Source organism: Hemiscyllium ocellatum, chromosome 7 (genome assembly GCF_020745735.1).
Source record: "Hemiscyllium ocellatum isolate sHemOce1 chromosome 7, sHemOce1.pat.X.cur, whole genome shotgun sequence".
Lineage (NCBI taxonomy): Eukaryota > Metazoa > Chordata > Chondrichthyes > Orectolobiformes > Hemiscylliidae > Hemiscyllium > Hemiscyllium ocellatum.
The window spans coordinates 88,021,669-88,043,190 of NC_083407.1; the positions used below are offsets into that span (position 1 = coordinate 88,021,669).

A 21,522-nucleotide genomic window follows, 5' to 3' on the forward strand; every position below is an offset into this window, starting at 1 on the left:
ATTGCATTCATCCTGGAAGTCAGTTGCAATTAGCTTCTCTCTTGCTTCTTGAGCTCTGGACTCCATCATGATCTCTTGAACTGCCCACCTGGCCAGTATCCCAATCCTCATGTTCATCCTTAAAAATATCTGGTTTATCCTACCCCTTTCTTCTGCATCCAGGACATCCCTCCTTTCTTGGCTCCAGTTGGGATAGACTCACTATGCCCCACAATGCAACACACCTTTTCTGGGCCATAGTACAAGGTTCCACAGGAGCTGATCTGGTATTGAAACCTGACCACAGAGGCCTACAGTCTGTCTATGGACCTGGTAGAAAGAGTGAGCAGGGTTGAATCTTCATTCGGTGGGTTTCATTAGCAATGTTGGGACGGTCAATCCTCGCCTCTCAGCAGCCAAGAATCTTGGCAAAAAGGCAGGCACCTGTTGGATCACTTTCATAATGAATCATGGCAACTCCAACAATATTTGTGCAGATGACAAAGATTAAACAGCACTGGACTGCTATTTGCTTTGAGAGGGCCTTATCTCCAATGTGGACATAGTCAAGGGAACCTGGTACCTGTGGGTCAGCAAGCATGGGGAACCCTACCACTCAAACTGTTCGATGCTCATCAATGCAGGAGAACAGCCTGGAGAAAAGCTTACAACAATAACAGCCCAGATGCATTTATAGGTCAAGGATTGGGAAACATCAACCGTTCCTTAAAATGAGCCACTGGCATAAACACCAGGGCTAGCTATAACCCTGATTGCCACAGGATAGGATTACCACCCACTCCTACTGAACAAGCCCTTCTCCAACAGGCTGCAATATTCAATGAGGATGGGGCAAGACATCCTTGGTGATGCCTGCTCCATCACATGTTGGGAACTTGCATCATCTAGATTTTTCAGTGCTGGAGCAGGAAATCAGATGTGGGAGGGAGTTAGGGCAAATTGGGGAAGTGAGAGAGTGGTAGTCCCTCTTCATCACAGATCAACAAAAAAAAGTCAGGAATGTTTGAAACAATGTTATTTTTCCTCTTACTCTCAAAAAGGTACCATCTTGACACAGGATAGCTCCATAGGCTGACCCATCTAGCTACATGTTTATAAACCTAGGGAGAGTAAAGGAAAAGTAGTCTGTTCACCTTGTGAATGGTATTACTGGAAAACCTAGAAGATTTACCAGCTTCCACACAACAATTCCAAATGAGATAGTGGATAACATATGTGGTCTAATGATTCTCTTCCATCAACCAAGGACATGGAGTCAAAGGTAGTATCCCAATTGAGATCACTTGACACATTTGCTGTTGTGCAGGGGGTGGGGAGGATTTTCCTGCCAAACCTATACCACAACTTAGCTATAAACCTTGGGAGAAATGGTACAAACAGACATTTTTAGCTTTTTACACCATTTTTCATGGAGTCCTGCCAATCTTCCATTGGAGAACCCACAAGGAAATTCTAAGCATTACATAGAACTAGGATACACATGACTTGTGAATAGGAGCATTCAGGCAAATCATTTAATCTAGTCATCAGAGAGCTAGAAGAACATTTTATTAGACTTGATCAATGTTAAGTAGTAGGAACAACTAGAAGCTATAAAAAGGTACATATTTTTGTCCTTCAAGAGGCTACCCCATGCAAAAAGATGGCATTTAATTTTCCTGACCAAACTGCTCAAGTCCACTGTTTATACCTACTGACCTTTTTTTAAAAAAGGCACAGTTCCCAGCTCAGTGAGCAAACCTACAACCAGCACTCTTTCCTGTATGGAAACGCTCAACCAATCCACAGGCAAGACATGTGTATAGGTTGGCAAGAGCTGAAATTTGCAAAGAAATATCCCTGGTTTTCATTGGCAAACAAAATGTAAGTTTGCTCTTCGTACCATGCCTCTGCCTGTTTACTTCATCTACTGGGGTGAAAACAGCCACACACACATCTTAAAGTCACAACCTAGTCCTCTTCCACTTGCCAGAAGACTTACTGTCGACTTCAGCAACTTCAGATAATAGATCATCCAATATTTGTGCACACTAAAGGAAAAGTTAGAGGAAAACTAAATCACCTTATCAAAAAGGTAATGAGAATAATCCCTCAAATAGCACTGGAGGAGGAGGAAGATCGGGAGTACTACTTATAGTATGTTCAGTTGTGAAGCTGTTAGCTGCAGCACTGGTATCAAAGCATTACACATCGATTGACATTGTGGTGTTCCTATCTGTGTATGCTCCTTGTACCCATTGTAATGGCTGGTGACTGACAATTCTCAGCTGTGCATGGTGTTTGGAACCAAATACCAATAGAGTTTCATTGGGAATTAGATGGCAATCTGCCTCGTCTTTGTGGCAGTATGTAATCCTATATGGATTAGTGGTGCTGGAAGAGCACAGCAGTTCAGGCAGCATCCGAGGAGCAATAAAATCGGCGTTTCGGGCAAAAGCCCTTCATCAGGAATACAAGCAGAGAGCCTAAAGGGTGGGGAATCCTATATGGATCAAATCCTATACAGTTCACAAGCCTCACTACACTCTATGCACATCTGTTCCAAACGCAGCCTAACAGACCTGCATTTCTCCTCTCAGAACACTCATTTCTGAACTAGCTTCCTTCCAAATCTATAGCAACACGTGTGCACTCAAGAAATTAGAAGATTTCAACACAAGTATGTATTAGAGTTCACTAGTAGAAACAACTGAATTTAAAAAATAGAAATCAAATTTGCCCTGGAACTAGAGTTTCTTCCTCTTCAAATCTGGAAGGCAAAGCAAACCACCAATCCATCACCCTCTTATTTGACAAAAAGGCAAAGTAAAAAAAAGAATGAGTGCGAGGCAAAGAAACAAAATCTTTATTGTACACAACAGAGATGAAACATTTATTTGGTGTACAAGGCAGGTTTCCCTTAAATGCACAACACAATCTGAAAACAAGAAATGCTGCAAAGTTTCCTCAAATAATGCATCCATTAAAAATTGGTCTTTGCAGCATCTGATTCAAGAGTAGAAGCGAGAGAGAAAACAAAAAATGAACTCCTAAAATAAAACGCAATTGAGATTTGGTGTAAAAATAATTTTGTTTCCAATAATATAAACCCTTGGGACTTTATACATAAAGAACCTAAAGAGTATGGATATGTCGTAATTATACAATTGCAACGTGCCATTGCAAGATACTGTGTGCAGAAACAGTCATACCTATATTTAGATTCCCAAACATTAAATTGTGAAGGGTTTACGGTGCAAATCTTGAAGCAGGCATCCAAAACCTGCAGTAGGATTAACTGTGTTACACAGTAAAAGCCCTAACCCCCTCGATTAAAGCTGTAACATTATCACCAAAATATTGGAACTCTATACTTCAGAGTGCAGTGCCATTAACAAAATGATTTTGCCTTAAATACAAAACAAACTTCAAATTTTAATACACTTTTCTGAAGTTATTTTGAAAAGTACCTGTTGATGGCTTCCCTTTACCCAACCCCACATACTCCCACCTCAGAAGAAAAGATTACAAGCATAACCTCATTACGGAAACAATTTGTACACAAACAGTACGGAATAAAATGGCCTTCCCTGGAGCTGGACCGAGCAAAGAATTGATTCCAGCTTTTTCTATTATAGAAAGTTAAAGCATCAGAACGGGGAAGGGCAGAAGTCGGAGAAAATCAAATGGCAGTGGTAAACCTGAATATAGCTCTTCATCCATTTGAGAAGAATTGAATTAAAACATTTTAAAAAATGCTACATATACAAGTGTAGTTTAGAAAAGGAGGCAGAGGAAAAATAGTGTACCAGGTGTCAAATAACTTCGGAGTTTAAACAGGTAAAACATTTAAGCTTTTTTTAAAAAAAAACACAAAATAAACTACAAGCTGTACTGTATTGGAGTCTCAGGTAGACAGGACTCCTCTTTAGCTACTTAATACAGCACCAGTTCGTATCCAGTCCAGGGCACAGATCTACATGCTACAGCGCATTCGGTTTTCTTTGAGTCTGACCCATGATACGACTGTGGGATTGTGCAAGTTGAAGCCCTTTAACATCAGAAAGGCAGCTGAAAGAACTGTTCAACGGAAAGCAGATTGTCATAACAAACGCTAGTCACATGGTCTATCCAAGCTCTGTGAGCGCCACGCTGAACAATCGCAAATGCCACACCAGAACACATTTCCGATAGTAACACACAGTTTTGGCTTCCCCCCACCCCCACCCCATAACTATCAACGTGGAGGACTTAGCCATATTAAGTCACGCTTGTTAGTGCATCGACAGTGAAGCACATGGCAGCTTCTTCAGTAGTGTGAGGCTACTGTACAACGTTTAGGCTCTTGAACGTCCTGAAGAGCTGGATTCCTAACAGCTGAGTGCAACAATACCGCACAAGATGCTCTTTTCAGCTGGACAATGATGCATTCAGTCACGTGGGCTGCTTGATTCAAGTCAATATGCAAAGCTCTCTGGATACTGCAGGTTGTTGCAGTGATCCATTTCCAACAAGTAGGCCGCATTATCATCAAAATGCGTGAGGGGGACAGTATCCTCCTTGTTAATATGACAGTCGACTTCAGTCTTCAGGAAGGGGCGTTGATTGTCTGGGAAGGCCATGGAGAAAAGTGCCTCAGGATCGCACACAAACTTGTACACATACCGTTCCCCTGCAACCTAAACAGCAGAGACAGAGTACATAATTGTCCTTCAGTAACAATATTCCAGACTGAGAAACTAATTTTAAATATATAATGACATGGCAAAATAGAATACACAATGCATGAAAGGAGTCAAGACCCAATACAGATGCTAGAACAGTCAACCGAGGGGCAAGAGATGGTTACAGGATACACAGTGGACACAATTTAGAGCTGCACAAAATCAATATTTGAACATTGTATACTTAAAAACACAAATAAAATTCCATTTCTATATGTTAAGTTAAAAAGGAATAAAATACCTAGAGCTGTGCATAGTGAACAGCAAGAAAGAAAAAGCTGTCACACAAAATGATTCTGTTTTAAGGCCATTGCAGGTTAGGGGGGCTCTGACACTGCAATGGCCTCAGATTTCTTTTCCTTTTTAAGCCTGGATCTTTTCCCTACCTTTTGCATGATGCCCTTTTCATAGTAATAGCGAAGTGAGCGGCTTAGTTTGTCATAATTCATAGCAGGGCGGTTTTTCTGAATACCCCAGCGCCGAGCAACCTACAGAGGAAAGGATAAAGACGGAAAGGAAATCTGTGTTTATATATTCATAGACATAGAGGCCACACAAATGAGCTCTTAAATGGATACAAAGATAGAGTGACCACAGACTCTGTGGTTGCACTATTGATCCATATCCCATTAGCTGCATTTCAGTAAATGCAAGAGTCTGAATTTTAAAAAAATCAATAGAAGACCCATAGGTCACCACTGTAACAGTATAGTGCTTCAGCTGCTTACTAATGGAGCTGATGTGGCAAGCATGATGTTAATGAGATTTTAGAAAGTGTTTATTCCTTATCACCAGTCCATCTCTTTTAAAAAGAAACCTGAAAATGGCAGTACTTCTGCTCCCAAGGGTAACCACTCCAGCAATTTAACAGAAGTACTGGGAACTGCAAATATTAATTTGTAGAACATGGTTGAACAGAGGTAAAAGAATAATGCTGATTCAGAATAAAAATTAGAGCTGTAAGTACTCTCAAAAGCCAAGCTGGCTAATGCATGCCTACTGGTCTTCCTGAACTTCAACTTGCTGCCCAGTATATACTGCAACACAATGCATTCTTTAAATTACTTGCTTGCAAATCTTCAAGCGACCATGAGAACAAGGTCTATGTACCAAGTATTCGTAATAAATGAATCAAGTGCCATCTTTCATATCCAGTTACAAGCAAGGCTTAAAAAAATTGCTTGTACTCTGAAAAATGAGTCGTACTGTTATCTTGACCACTGATACACAGAACAGAGAAGGAAGCTTTTGATTCAAATCAAACTTCACTTGATTGGCCAGTTGCTAACAAAATCTTCCATTTTAATGTATTTTCAAAGCCACAACCAGGCTGGAAAGCTGCTGCAATTTTTTTTTTTAAGTAACAACCTGGTAAAATGTACACCTCTCAAAGATGCATAACCCTCACATCAAGACATTCACTTGATACAAATTTCAGTGTTGCCATAGCAGCATAATCTAGTTCTTGAAGTGTGGTTTGTCCATTCACTGCTATTCCAACCCAAATGAAGGCCATTTTTACAGCCCCCGCTTACTTTCCCCAAATGTTCCTGCTGCTGCAATAAACTCCAATACACTGGCATAACTGGATTATATGGACATTTTTTGCATTCATTCTCAAAAAGGGAAATCCACCATCTAAGAAGAGTTAAACAAATATAGAATGGACTGTCAAAATAGGTGGTGGTATTTTGCATAAACAGACCAGGTAAATATTTATCCAATTTTGTAGTTAATATCATGCATTAGTGTTATATGAGGTATAACACTATAACCCTAAGGTGTCCTGAATCTGGAGAACACCAGTAATGATCTGTATTCTCTCCCTTTCCTCCCTAGATCTAGAGACTTGGTATCTGTAAGAGAAAGTGAGGACTGCAGATGTTGGAGATCAGAGTAGAAAATGTGGTGCTGAAAAAGTACAGCCGGTCAGGCAGCATCCGAGGAGCAAGAGAATCAATGTTTTGGGCATAAGGCCTTCATCAGGAATGAGTTGGGGCTGAGAGATAAATGGGAGGGAGGTGGGGTTGAGGAGAGGTAGCTGGGGAAGCGATAGGTGGATGAAGGTGAGGGAGAAGATGATAGGTCAGAGGGGTCTGGAGGGCGGTGCCGAGTTGGAGGCTTGGGACTAGGATAACATTGGGGGGGGGGGGGGGGGGGGGGAGGGGACAGGGAGGGAGAGAGGGGGAAAGGAGGAAGCTGTTGAAATCCACATGTATCCTGTGTGGTTGCAGGGACCCAAGGCAGAAGATGAGGGCGTTCCTCCACCAGGTTTTGGGTGGTTAGGGTTTGGCGATCGAGGCAGCCCAGGACTTGCATGTTCTTGACAGAGCTGAGGGGAGGGGGAGGGGGAGGGGGAGAGGAGGAGGAGTGAGAGCGATGGTTGAAGTGTTTAGCTATGGGGCGGTGGGTGCAGGTTATAGGGTGTCCCAGAGATGTTCTGAAACAAATCTGCAAGAAGGCGTCCTGTCTCCCTGATGTAGAGGAGACCATACTGGGTGCAATGGATGCAGTAGATGACATTGGGAGAGATGCAGGTGAATCACTGTCTCCAGTCCTCTTCTGCATGTTTATTCTGTTGACTGTTGAATTACCAAAAGTTCTTTCTGCTACTAACAACAGCAACTAATTTCTAAATAACACCAAAATTTGCAAATAGCAATGAACGAATATATATGCAGCCAGATTTAACTTTCTTTTCCCGAATATCTCCTACACCTGGTACCTAAAGAAACAGTTTAGGCAACTTTGCACATCTTACTCATGTAAATGCAGGAACTTGGCACACACAATAGTTAATTGTCGCTTTTGGAGATTTTCATACAAAATCTGTTTGGATGATACAAGAGGGAATGGGATTTGAAGACTCCTTTCCTAAACAGGGGGATTCTGTTAATCTCCAAGCTTTACTCAGATTTGGATCTGTTGTCTGGCAGGAATAGTTTCCAGTAATTCCACCCGGTGTATAGCTGCCTGCACAAGTCTGAAGTTTTATGCGGTTTCCATAAAGACCTTCCCTAACCCCAGTGGGAGCCTGTAACTGGTCCATCCCATGGATTCCTTTCTGTGATCTCAGTAAACTCTAGGGAGCCACCTATCTATATCCATGGGCTATACGATACTCTCAAGAGTAAATATTTTCTGAACAGATCGAGATCACACTGGAATTTCTTAAAGTAATTTGTGGGAAATATGGCCTTCTTGGACTGCATAGCTGCAGGACACGAGCAAATTAAGACAGTTGATGCCTTCATCTAATCCCACACACATAATTTAAACAACAGACAGTAGCTCCAGGCAAGCAAAAGATATTAGAAGTTACTGGAGACAAGGCTGCACACAGTTACAGCTCTTTATGAATGAAGACTTGTGACCACACCCTGACAGTACAGATGAATGGCTCTATTAAAACCCTGGGGCACAACGGAAATCCTAATATGCATAAACAAGAAAATGGCCCAGTTTCCATGGAAATGGAGCTTCAGTCAATACTTTTGAACTTGTTTGAACTCCAGAAATATGCTGTGTTTCAGACCACCACTGGCAGTCTTAGCTCTTCTGTACTATTTCTAGGTAAATCTGAAATAAATGTGGACCAATTGCAGTTTTATCTTCCTGAACCCCAGTGATAAGCTGAATCTGATACAAGGTTATAAAGATTACACTGTTATTCAAAAAAAAAGATTGTGTTCCTTAAAACAGTTACTTTTTCTTGTAACATGCAGTGTTAAGATATGCTGTGATAAAGCCACTGCAGTTATTAGTAACATAAAATATTCAGTTCCTCTTCTCAAAATTGTTGATTCTGCTGAGCTGAATTAAAAGTGCAAAAGTTGAGTAAGCCATTCTAATTTCCATTTCCTTAAAAATAGATCTGGCTGGCTCTTTTATCCTTGTCATAACATGGCTTCAAATATGAAAAGTTAACCATGGTTTGGGGTGATCTCTTTCTGCACATTTTCACTTTGCCCCAGTGAAGACTGGGGAACCAAGCCACAGCCGACTGCCACTACCTTCAGCTTTTAGGGCTGAGACAACTGAAGGGGTGAAAACCAAAAAGATACACAACAGTCCAGATTCAGAGAAGCACAGGAAGTAACCCAACCAAATACAGACAAGTAGCCCCATGTAACACATACCTCTTCAGGTTCAATCAACTTGAACTCCATGCCTCGACCTGTCCATGCGATAAAATGGGAATTAGATGGATCATCCAGGAGGGTCACTAGGAACTGCCATAGCTGTAGAGAGCCCCGACGCTGGTATGGCAGGTTTTCCCGGTACACAGGGGATTCCTGTTTGACTTTATCTGTTTAAAAAAAATTTGAAAGTTAAAAATTAGAAGCTAGTTGCTTTTCCCTTGCTTTCTCAACAAACACTGTTTTCTCAGAATTAAGCCCTACACTTACATTCAAACTAAACCTTTTGCTTAATGTGCCTTCACTCAACGGAGGAGGGGAGACTGCTTTGTATATTTTATGTTGGTACGAAGAGAGACTCTTTTTTTCCACATGACCAGTTCCTTCAGAAACCAACAAAAATTCCATTGAGGGGGGAAGGCAATAAAGGATTGCATTGGGAACTATTGGCTCAAGCTCTCCAGTTGGCACACACCAAATGCAAAAGTGAATACTTCAATTTTATATCTTTCACTCAGTCACACACCAGCCTCGTTCCTTAGCCACCATAAAAGGATTAGAACACAAGGTCCTGATTCTATCCTATTTTGATGTGGAACATTTCATTTACATAACTGTGCATCAATATTGTGAGCGTGAATATAAAATCAGTGAACCCAACTAATGTAACAGTTATCCGGCCATCAGAACATACTAGTAATAAACACATTAACAACATTTAAGAGGTATGTTAAAAATGGACTTCTATTTGGAATAAGTTTAGACTTGACCCCATTCCAGATATTTTCCTCCTGCAAAAGCCATGGTTCTTGCTGGGGGATCACATTCACATAGGTGACCTGCCTTCTGCAACATCCCACGCGACGTTTTAAAAAAAAGACTTGGATCATTTTGTAAATGCTCAGTGATGGTGGTAGTTTCTTGGGGGCTGGACAGGTGCATACAAGTGCTTCCAATCCAGTTCTTAACGAAAAGTGCACATGTAGTCTGTACAATAAGACATAGGAGCAGAATTCAGCTGTTTGGCCCATTGAATCTGCTCCGCTATTTGATAATGGCTGATATGTTTCTCAACACCATTCTCCTGCCGTGTCCTATCCTAACAAAGGTCACAGAGTTGTGATGAGAACACTGACTGATAACTCAGTACTGCTAATAATCATAACTCTATTAACTGACTAATTCTGGAAATATGGTAGCACTCCTCAGAGTCAGAGTGAAAATCCTGGGAATCCCAACCCCTCCAATGGCATTGTGGGTCTAACCTTGGTAAATGGACCACAGTGGTTCTAGTCAGTAGCTCCTTGTCACCTTCTCTAAGGCAATAAATGCTGGCACAGCTAACATCCCACAAGTGAATAAAAAAGTCTAATCACTCAGTTGCGTTAAACTAATTTAACTAAGATTAACTTGACTTTGCTGGTTCAGTTAGAGACTAAACCAAACCAAAGTCAAAACAGAATCAAGTTAACACATTACTTACGGTCAATCCTATCTGGTACCACACATGTATCATCATAGTACAGTCGTGGATCTTTCTCATAAGGGAAACCTGGGAAAGATGAAAAGATTGACATTTTCAGTTGCCTCAACTACATACACATTACCAACATACTCAAATGAGAAGAAGTCTTCAAATAAAACATGAGCAATCACTTTCACGTTTCCCCTGTCCCTTGTTCTGCTTACTCTGATTTGGCACCTAGCATGGAGGAGATCATAATCTAACTGACCTCCTGTTGTGATATACTTTCTTTTGATTATTTTTGACCAACTACCAACCTTGAATAAACTTTCAATGTTGCTAAGTGTTCTCAACTGGACAGCCTAAAGATAAAGCATGGTGACATGGCTACATTTTTGTTGCCTACATTCAGTAACCAAAAATACAAAACCTCTTTTCCCAATTGGAAGAACTTTTGTTGATTCATGATTTGGCTTTGAGAACATGGGAATGGGAGAAAGGAGAGAGAGTAAAAGAGAACAAAGGTGTTGGGGGAGGGTGGTTGTTTCTGTTGAAAAGTATAACAATGATAAAAAAAAGACTGCCAAAAAATAAAAAAGCCTATTCTGATTTTAAACATTTTTAGGACATTGTAAACCACAAAGGCTTCTCAACTTTAAACTGGACGACACTTCTTTTTTTTTAAAAGAATGGTATACCATTAAATTGCATCATCAAATTCTTGGGTTGAGGTTATGTGTAAGCCAACATTTTCCTAAACAGATAACCAGAGGTTTTGAGGTATAGCTGCAGCGGATAACACTGTTATCTTGAAAATATAACAAAAACCAAGAACAGGCACCTGAAACCTATAGCTGCTCAAGATTTCACGAGGTGAGAATGGTAATGGTTGAGCTGAACTCAACTTCCAAAATAGATTTACTTTTACACCTGCATTTTTCAAATCAGATAAGTAGATGCACAAACCGTTCTCTCTTGATTTTACATTTTTAGAAACAACACTGCCAAGTGTTTAAAAAGTGGAAAAGAAACCAGTCATATTTAGGGCTGGTAATTTCCTCCTAGTTGCTTCCTGTAGTGTGACAAATAGCATTCCCATTGCACAGTGACAAAAGGATAGATGTGGAGTGGGAACAGCAGCAAAGGATTTTGAAACACTTGTACAAATTCATAATTAGCAGCTCAGTCTGGAACATGCAACCTTATTCCTTAAAATTCTTTATTCAGATTTGTAGATTGAATTGAAACATTCAAGAGGGTATTGGATGATAATTGGAATAGAAACAACATGCAGTGTTATGCCAGAGAAATGACACAAAGTCATAATGCTTATGAGGAGAACCAGTGCAGATAATGCAAGTCCTCCTCGTGCACCATAACATTTTTGCATCTCTGCCCAATATCTCACTTCCTCTGATAACACCATCCCTTACTGAAAATTTTGTGCATTTGCTGGCAGCCAACATATAATATTATAACCCCAATTATATGCCAGATTAAAACTGCATTCAGACTGGAGGCCGGTGACCAGTGGTGTGCCACAAAGATCGGTGCTGGGACAACTGCTTTTTGTCATTTATATAAATGATTTGAATGCCAACATAGGGGGTATAGTTAGTAAATTTGCAGATGACACCAAAATTGGAGGTGTAGTGGACAGCCAAGAAGGTTACCTCAGATCACAACGGGATTTTGATCAGATGGGCCAATGGGATGACGAGTGACAGATGGAGTTTAATGGAGATAAATGTGAGATGCTGCAAATCAGAGTACGACTTAGACACTTAATAGTAATGTCTTGGGGAGTGTTGCAGATTCATAGGGGAGTTGCAGGTAGATAGGGTATTGAAGGCGGAGTTTGGTATGCTTTCCTTTATTGATCAGAGTATAGCTTATAAGAGTTGAGAGGTCATGTTGCAGCTATACAGGAAATTGGTTATTGCATGGAATATTGCGTGCAATTCTGGTCTCTTTCCTATCGGAAGGATGTTGTGAAACTTGAAAGGGTTTAGAAAATATTTACAAGGATGTTGTCAGGGTTGGACGATTTGAACTATGGGAGAGGTTGAATAGGCTGGGGCTGTTTTCCCTGGAGTTTCAGAAGCAGAGAGATGACTTGAAGGAGGTTTATAAAACCAGGACGAGCATGGATAGGGTAAAGAGAGAAGGTCTTTTCCCTGGGATGGAGGAGTCCAGAACTAGAGGGCATAGGTTTAGGGTGAGTGGGGAAAGATATAAAAAGGACCAAAGGGGCAACTTTTTCATGCAGAGGGTGGTGCGTATATGGAATATGCTGCTAGAGGAAATGGTGGAGGCTGGTACAATTACAACTACAACATTTAAAAGGCATGAATAGCAACAGTTTAGAGGGACATAGGTCAAGTCCTAGCAAGTGGGACTAGATTAGGTTAGGATATCTGGTTGGCATAGACAAGTTGAACTGAAGGGTCTGTTTCCATTCTGTACATCCCTCTGCCTTTATGTATCTAGACAAATGGTCTGAATAATCTTCTGCCTGTAACTGCTTTGCGCAGAATCAAAATACTGACTCGGAATATCAGCCCCATACCTCAACTATTAAATCTGACTATTGTGCTATAAGTGCGTACAACTGTAACTGGATGAGACTGGGTATCCATAACCTCTAACTTATGCTCTATCACAATAAACCATGCGCAAACAAAGTGCTGTGGACTTACCTTCCGGGTTATTGGGACCAGCATAATAGTTTCCTCCCGTCATGTAAGAGGACTGGCAGCTAGGCACTTCTGTATGGAAGATTTAGAATTAAAAAAAGAGATTTTACAGGTGGAAAATTAAATTGCTATGATAGTTCTATTTAAGTGAGAAATAACACGAGATTTGCAACCTTTTGAAAAAAGGTTACATGAGAATCACTGGGCAAAGCAGCAAGGCAAAGGGGGGTGCATGAAGAATTTAAACTCCAAGACAAGTGAAAATTTAAATCTTAAACCAAGCTGTCTCCACTTTGAACACGAAAGCATAATCCAAGCGTCGTTCGTCTTCATGGGAAGGGAATGCGGTTTTAAAACGAAGTCCATGGTAAGCTCCTGAAATTGCAAATGTGTCCCCCTACTTTGGAGGCTTGCTCAGCCGCAAACAGATGGGAGAACTGAACCAACAACCAGACAGGGGGGTACAGTCCACTTTTAAAAAAAAAGACCTTATTGACTCATTTAGACCAGATTCGCATTGAATCAAAGACCTTTGTGATTTATTTGCCACAAGGGATTTAGCTGATTTAAAGCAGGGTTGGTCATTATGGTGCATTAAATGCCGCACAGAGCAAGTAAAGTAAATTGCTAAATAGAGACTCCTGCCACAAGGAGTACTAATGCAGATTCTATGTGACTAAGAAACTCATTTTCTGTCAATCCCCAGATCAAACACACTACAACTTTTTGAAGAATGTTAACTAGGCAATGACCTGAAGCGTCAAACTAGTACTTACAAGAGAATAGGGAAGGAAATCGAACAAGTGAAAATGGAAATTTAGTGGTGGGAGAAAAACCTCCCTTGGATCTCTTTTAGCCCAAGTTCTTTCTGTAATCCAATGGAGAAGTCAGGAAGTGGAAGTCAAAAAGAAGTAGGAAAGTTTGCTGCTATTAAAGAATTCTTTGGTCGAGTATAGTTAGTCAGGGTTTTTGATGCAAATAAATCAACGTGCAGCTCAAAAACTCAAGTGGAATTGGTAGTTAATGTCTGATTTCAGGTTTGACAGGCAGATGTTGAAACAACAGAATTAAACTAATGGAAATGAAAGGAGATATCTGACACACTTTGGGGGGTGGGGTGTAGAAAAAAAAAGTGAGTAATCTGAAATATATTGGAAGAAAAAAAAATGTAGCTCTTTCCACTGCTTCTTGTCAAAAAAAAAATTTTATTGAGCCACATACTGATGTTAATGATAACCATTTTTAAAAACATAAATGATCCTGGTAGAACTGCTGCAGACAAGCTAAGCAAATTGCCAAATTCAGCTATTGTTGATATTGGCTTTTTCATATTGTATTCTGTACAGGAGGCATTTTACATTTTAAATGTAGAAACTTTTAATTGGAGAGGCAAGTTCTTGCATGATCTGCGCATTTTATTACATCTTCCCAGAAGAGTGGGCAATGAGAATAAAAAGTTAGTCACTACTTGACTACGAATCCACATGGTAACCCTCATTTCAGTGCAACATGCTTGAACACTTAGGAAAAATAACAGGAAAAACAGACAATTATTGCTGATTCTGAAAATCACTTTAGGTAACTGGAAGTGCAAATTGTAACTGAAATAGTAGGATTTTTTTCTTTGCAGAAAGAACAGGAGTCCAGCTTTAAAAAGAAAGTTCTCCTACTTGCTCCAGCCAAGATATGAAGCTTGGGTCAGCCATGTCAAAATCAGAGCTAGTCACTTCCACTGGACTGACAACTGACTGCATAATAAGCAAAGAAAGCAATTGCTTCTTGGTTGCTGTCCAGGTAAATTAGACATCTCCAGCACTAAACCAGCCTCTCCTACTCTTTTTGTTTAAAATCTGACAACACATCCGTAACATGTTAATGTAGTCAATGTGAAATGGGAAACAAACTTAAAAAAATCAAACAGTGACCTACATTAAAAAAAAATCTGTTCTCCTAAATCCTTGGATGCCATTAGATGTTGTACTTTAGCTTTAAATCTTTAGCATCTGCTTAGTTTTACTGCAGATCACTGCTCACAGCCTCTTATAGGTTATGGTATTTTTAGGCATAAGCTGATTAGGAGAATTTACAGTCACATCACACAGCATCAAATTAATAACACCCTTGAGGAAACCTTTTTGCAAACTACATAAAATAGTTTGATCCTTTAAACATCAAATGGTTAGTGGGCTCCATTTTTTTTTACAAAAATAATTTTTAAAAAATGAAAAGAGGATGTTGAATAGGAAAAGGATTTGCCCCAACACAGGGTAACACTTCCATTTAGTACCAGAAAGGGAATTATTTCAAAGATCTCGCTTTTGTGGTCCTCTCCCTCCCAAGGTTGACCTTAATGAAAGGTCATTTTGTAGAATGTGCTCAGCTACTTCTGTCAAGCAACCACCATGAAGTAAATGTGTGAAATACCAGCCAAGGCCTATCACCGTGGTAACAAATCTCTCAGCTTGCTGATGTCAAAAGATAATAAAAAGTAATGCAGAACACCCAAGGGAAGGAAGAAAGTCCAGATTAATTCTTTCATACCGTCAACAACTCATCCTTTGACAATTAGGAAAAGGATTGCATCGTACACTTACTGAAACATCAACGCAACCTAAAAAGGGCTCAGCAGCAAGCCTGGCTAATGGACCAACCTGAGTCATAGCAGTAGTCTCTCGGCTCTTGTTTAATTCCGAGGGGGGTTTGAAAATTCTGTCTGCTTGGACCACTGACGCTTGTAGTGATGTGATCATAACGAGAGTCATGGTATTCCTGCTTGAAGCCCTGAGGAGACGGTGAAGGCATCGGTTCTGACATCTGCCGCTGATAAACTTGCCGACTGTCGCTGGGGATTCCTGACTGGGGTGGGTATGGGTGGCATGGTTCGGACATCTGCCGGTGGAACCTTTGACGGTAAAATAAAGTCAGGGTCAGTCACCTCTCAAAACACAGCACAATGGGATACAAAGGTTCCTTCCACTAGCCTGCTTAACGAACATAGGTTAAATAAATATCTTGCATGACTTGTAAAAAATCTGACCATTCTATTCTTCACCACAATTATGGATGGTTGTTCAAATTGCCTGGGTTAGGTTGTAATTTGGCAAAAATGCACGTTGCACAAACACTACGTTCATGAGAAAGATTGTGAAGCAATGCAAATAGTAAAAAGTCTTCTACGTCATGTATACACACTTATAAACAAGGGTATTAATTTGAAAGCCTAAACATACAAACTGCCTTTAAGCTACTGTATGTGTCCGATTACACAGACTAATGTCACATTAATAATGGGAGATGACTGAATGTACATTTTGAAAAGAAGCATTTTATATGCCAACAGTGCCATGTATTAACTTAAAAACTCAATGAACATCTGGATTTCTCAGATCAGAACATAGAGTTTATTGTATCACCATTGAATAGTACTTTCACATTAAATAAATGCCTATTTGTTCTCAACTACTTTCATCTTGGTGGGCAAGTCAGTACATCACCAAACTATGCTACTCAAGAATCCTTTAGCACCTTGAAAGGTGGTCCCACACTTCAGCTGGATCTCCAGTGCCACTTTCCATGTAAAATGATCCTTCACAGCTGACTGCAGTCAGATTAGTCCCATTTCCACTTCGGATCAAGCTGTCTGCCAAGCTGAAATCCATAGCTCCACTGGTATGCCTCTATCGGAACAAACACTTCCAGATGGTCCTGAGCCAGCATCCCATGCATACCACTTGGGCAGAAGTGAAAGCCAAGAGTTGTGGGAAGCAAAAGCTACCACAGAAGCAAGTGCCATCTCAGGAGCTATCACTACTCAAAATACCATATCTCTTCTGTACTCCTTCAGGAGCTCAGTGTTAATGGGCCTTTTATTCTGCCAATGCACCCAAAATAACTCCAGTAAAACCCCATTTGTACATAGTAACGTGGATATAAAGGATCTGACCTTAGGAATAAAATTCTGTTCAGCCGAGAGAGAGCACCCTGTAGATTCAACTGGATTCTATTTTTGCTGGTAGTTCATCCAGTTAGCAGTGGTGGCATTTTAAGCACAAGATTTAATTGGTATTTTGAAAGGTCTAGCATGTAAAACATTAATAACAGAACAACCAGTCCCAAAGGACAATAGATTTTCTTCCCACATTCATAATGAGAGCTCCAAGTGGTCTAAAGTGCACCAATAATTCAACTTTTTCAGCAAAAATTAAAAAAAAAGAGTTCCCTTCCCACCACTCAGTCGTTTGCTCCTGCCTCTGCACTGAAAGTAATGCCTCACAAAAGACGCTGCATGTCTCCTCACTGGAGCTCCCAGGAAAGTTGGTTTGGGGCAAGCTATGCTGCCGCAGGAGTCATCGCAGTTGAATGCAAGACCATTCTCTCAGTATATACACACTCCAACAGGAGTTCGCTCAGCAACGATCAGCCCAGCAAATCTTAGCCAATTGCTCCTTTCCTTAGTTCGGGGGATAAAGCTTGGAGTAGGTGGAAGGAGCATAATTATTTGAGCCATCCCTCCAGTAATCCTGGCAGAGATCACCAAATACAGCAGAGACCTTTTACAATTGATTTAATTTTATGTTGAAGAGTTACAACATGCACAGGTTCAAGGGTGTCAAAGAGTGACCAGGAACTGGGGCCACAATGTGCACTTTCACACACTGGAAGTCTTCCCTCATCCAACCCCTACAAACAATGCAGTGAGACCACCATAAGTCGGGGGGACAGTCGATCACATTCATACCTGTGATCTGCCGCATACTGAGATTCAGTCAGGTTCTGTGACATCTGAAGAGGGGGCTGGGGAGGTCGAGGTACTGCAAAGGCTTGTTGCTGCTGTTGTGACGGAGCTGGTGCAGGAACTGCAGCCTGCACTGGAGTTGATGTCGGAACATGGGCTGAAGCTGGCACTGCTGCCGATGGAAGGTGAGAAAGAGGGGAATTCTGATGAACTGGAGACACCGGGGTGGCTGGTGGAGTTAATGGCTTGAACCCAGCAGGGGGCTTCCTATCATAGGCACTGCAAACAGAACAGAAGCACAAAAAGGTTAGATAATTCGCTAGCTTTTCACTTAGCACATCTTTCACTTTGCATTTTAGGTTAGCGTTGGTGAACAGTTGAGGTGTAAAGACAACACTCTGTACCATAAAACCTGTTACAATTAACAGCTCTTTTTATAAAATGTGTGCGCCCCATAGGGATGCCTACATCATCTTTGATAATGGCCTAAAATGTTGTAAAGCCTATTAAAAGGATCGCTTCACATTCATTATTTGGCCCCATTTCCCAAGTCGGAATTGCCTTACCAATATTTCATGACTCAGTCTTCATGTAAACAAAGCATTAGCTTGTGATCCTGAACAGCAATTACATTCAGGCCTTAAGATCGTGAAGGATATTGCACGGGAAACTACTTCAGGCTTTTTTAGGCACACTTTCCACCAAATCACAGCATTAGCTCTCCTTTCTAAACTCGGACTACTTAGGATAATTATTCTGTCCTCACTGTACATGCAGCTTGGGGGAGAAAAAGAAAACAGTGACCAAAGTAAACTAAGGGTTAAATCTGAAACCTACCTGGTTCTGAAAGAGCACAGTCCCTCATCAACCTAAAAATCACATTCCCATAACACACACTATGGCTTTTAGCAAGCAAGCAATCCTTAATTATTTTTCCATGCAAGATGTGTCGTTCAGAGCATAAGATTGCATTAAAAAATTGGTCTATATCCAAAAATAAATTAGGCTGGATTAGTTTATGCTATTTAGTACATACAACCAGTCCATCATCTTTCTATAGTATTTTTCTTCCCATGCTGAAAATCACTACAATTTTACAGTCCAGCATTGTGATGCAAGTATATTCAAGGTGGAGATAAACAGATTTTTAAAATCATTAAGAGAATAATGGGTTTTGGAAGGCAGGAGAGTGTATTTGAAGATTAGCAGATCAGCCATTATATCACTGAATGGCTGTGCATACTCAATAGGCTGAATGGCCTACTTCTGCACCTGTGTCTTAAAGTCTTTTGTAAGCATTACACTGTACAGGACAATAGATTACTTTTAGTCTGCCTGAAGATTTACAGTTTAATTTTGAACTGGAGTGCAATCACCTGTACAAAAATATTCGGCATGTTTGAGTCTGAATCATGAGATAAAGTATGATCTTAAAAAAAAAATTCGGTTGCTAATGAAAAGAAACCTCACCATTGGAAGACTACAAAAATCAAACCTGAAGTGGAAGAATAGTGTTAAGAGGGTGGACTTGGCTAGAGTTACTGCAGCACCAAGAACACTTAGTGTGCCAAGTCACAGGATGACAGCAAGGAAAGTCATGAAGACTGAAATGACTAAGAAAAGAAACAAAGTGTTTTGTTTAAAAACAAGAAAAATTGTACTTGTATAACTCATCTTTGATGACCTCAACTTCCTAAAATTCTTCACAGCCAATGAAATAATTGTTGCCATAGAGGCCAATGAAAAAGGAGGAAGCACATGAAGTTGAAGATTGCCTTAGTCCAAGAATAACTTACTGCAGTACCTATAACTGTAGAGGCAGTTTTCTCCATAGCTAGAACTGAGACTTTGCTTGTGACGGCAGGACACATCCGTATTCGGGCTGTGAGATTCTCGCTTGATCTTCGCTGGAGGAGGTCCGTGAAATACCACTGAAATAAAATATGCTCACATTGTAACTGTAGCTGTTGAAACTGACAGATGCAATACTAAGATAGACATTGATGTAGATGCGTTGGTGTGTGGATATTGAAGAACATGCACAATGATCCATTTTTTGGAGAGGTGGGTTGGAATGTAAACAGATCCACCTTAATTTATGTGCAAGTGTATTGAATATTGAACTATTATTGTGCAACTAGGATCATAGAACAGTACAACACAGGCCTTATGCTCACAATGTTGTGCCGATCATGACGCCAAATTAAACCAACCCCTCCCTGCCTGCCCTTAGTCAAAATCCCTCCATTCCTAGCATATTCATGTGCTTATTTAAAAGCTCCTTAAATGCCCCTATATGCCTTCACCACCACCCTGGCAGTGCATTCTAGGTATCTACACAGAATGGTAGGAAAAATCCTGCCCTTCACACCTCCTTTGAACTTGCCCCCTCTCACTTTAAATGCATGAGATGTTTCAATTCTGGGAAAAATATTCTGCCAACTCTATCTACATATCTCAGTTTTATAGACTTCTACCAAGTCTCCCTCCACCCTCTGCTGCTCCATAGAAAACCACAGTGGTTTTCTAACCTCTCCTTACAGCTCATAACCTCTAATCCAGGCAGCATCTTGATATTACCTCTTCTGCACCCTCTTCAAAACCTTCACAAGCTTTCTGTCGTGTGATGACCAGAATTGAAAGCAGTACTCTAAGTGCAGCCTAACCAAAGTTTTATAAAGCTGCAACATGACATCCTGACTCTTGTACTTAAATCCACGACCAATAAAAGGCAAGCGTACCATATGCATCCTGTACCACCCTATCCACTTGCATGGCACTTTCAGGGAGCTTTAGACGTACATCAATGGTGTTCAGGGTCCTATCATTAACTGCATATTTTCCTTTAACATTTGATCATCCAACATGCAGCACCTCACATTTGCCCAGATTACACTCCTGAAAATGTGTTGCTGGTCAAAGCACCACCTGCCATTTCTCCACCCTTATCTGCAACCGATCTATATCATGCTGTATCCTTTGACAACTTTCTACACTACCCACAACTCCACTGATCTTTGTATCATTTGCAAATTTACTAACACATTTTCATCTAAGTCGATCACAAACAGAAGTCCCAGTATGGATCTCGTAGGAACACCACAAGTCACAGACCTCCAGCTAGAACAGCACTCTTCCACCACTACCTTCTGCCTTCTATGGGCTAGCCGATTCTGAATCAATGTGGCCAAGTCACCATGGATCCCATGCATAGTGATCTTCTGGATGAGCCTACCAGGAAGGGACCTTGTCAAAAGCCTTACTAAAATCCACCTAGACAACAATCGACTGCTCTACCCTCATTTATCAGATTTGTCACCTTCTTGAAAAATTCAGTCAAGTTAGTAAGACATGACCTTCCTTGCACAAAACCATGCTGACTGTCCCTAACTAGGCTATGCTTTTCCAAATGTGTGTAATTCGATCCCCAAGAATTCTCTCCACTAACATCCCAACCACTGATATAAGACTCATTGATCTATAGTTTCCAGGATGGTCTTTGAACAGAGGGACAAGATTAGCTACTCAGCAGTGCTCCGGGACCTGTCTAGCGGCTAATGAGGATATAGGTCTTATAGGTTAAGGTCCAAGCAATCTCCTCTCTCTTACTTCTCTCAGTAGCCTGGGATAGAAACCATTGGGCCCTGGGGTCTTATCCATCTTAATGCTTTTCAAGAGACCCAACGCTACTACTTTCTTGATCTCAAAATACAGTAACATATTAGCATGCTCCACACTAATCTCACCATCTTCTACAGCCTTCTTCTAGGTGAATACTGACAAA

The 21,522-nt window shown here is 40.7% G+C and overlaps 1 protein-coding gene across 1 annotated transcript in view; it reads right to left on the bottom strand.

Annotated features, from left to right (window-relative positions):
* Positions 1-2,822: 2,822 nt before the first annotated feature.
* The window catches only part of LOC132817536 (ETS translocation variant 5-like), a 28,365-nt gene continuing 9,665 nt past the window's right edge, over positions 2,823-21,522 (bottom strand). The window contains exons 6-13 of the mRNA XM_060828033.1: positions 19,543-19,669; positions 17,742-18,017; positions 15,655-15,905; positions 13,007-13,075; positions 10,326-10,394; positions 8,843-9,012; positions 5,090-5,191; positions 2,823-4,658 (exon numbers count right to left, since the gene is read on the bottom strand). Of these exons, the coding sequence (XP_060684016.1) occupies positions 4,437-4,658; positions 5,090-5,191; positions 8,843-9,012; positions 10,326-10,394; positions 13,007-13,075; positions 15,655-15,905; positions 17,742-18,017; positions 19,543-19,669 (1,286 nt within the window). The 3' untranslated portion in view covers positions 2,823-4,436. The remainder of the gene's footprint in view (positions 4,659-5,089; positions 5,192-8,842; positions 9,013-10,325; positions 10,395-13,006; positions 13,076-15,654; positions 15,906-17,741; positions 18,018-19,542; positions 19,670-21,522) is intronic.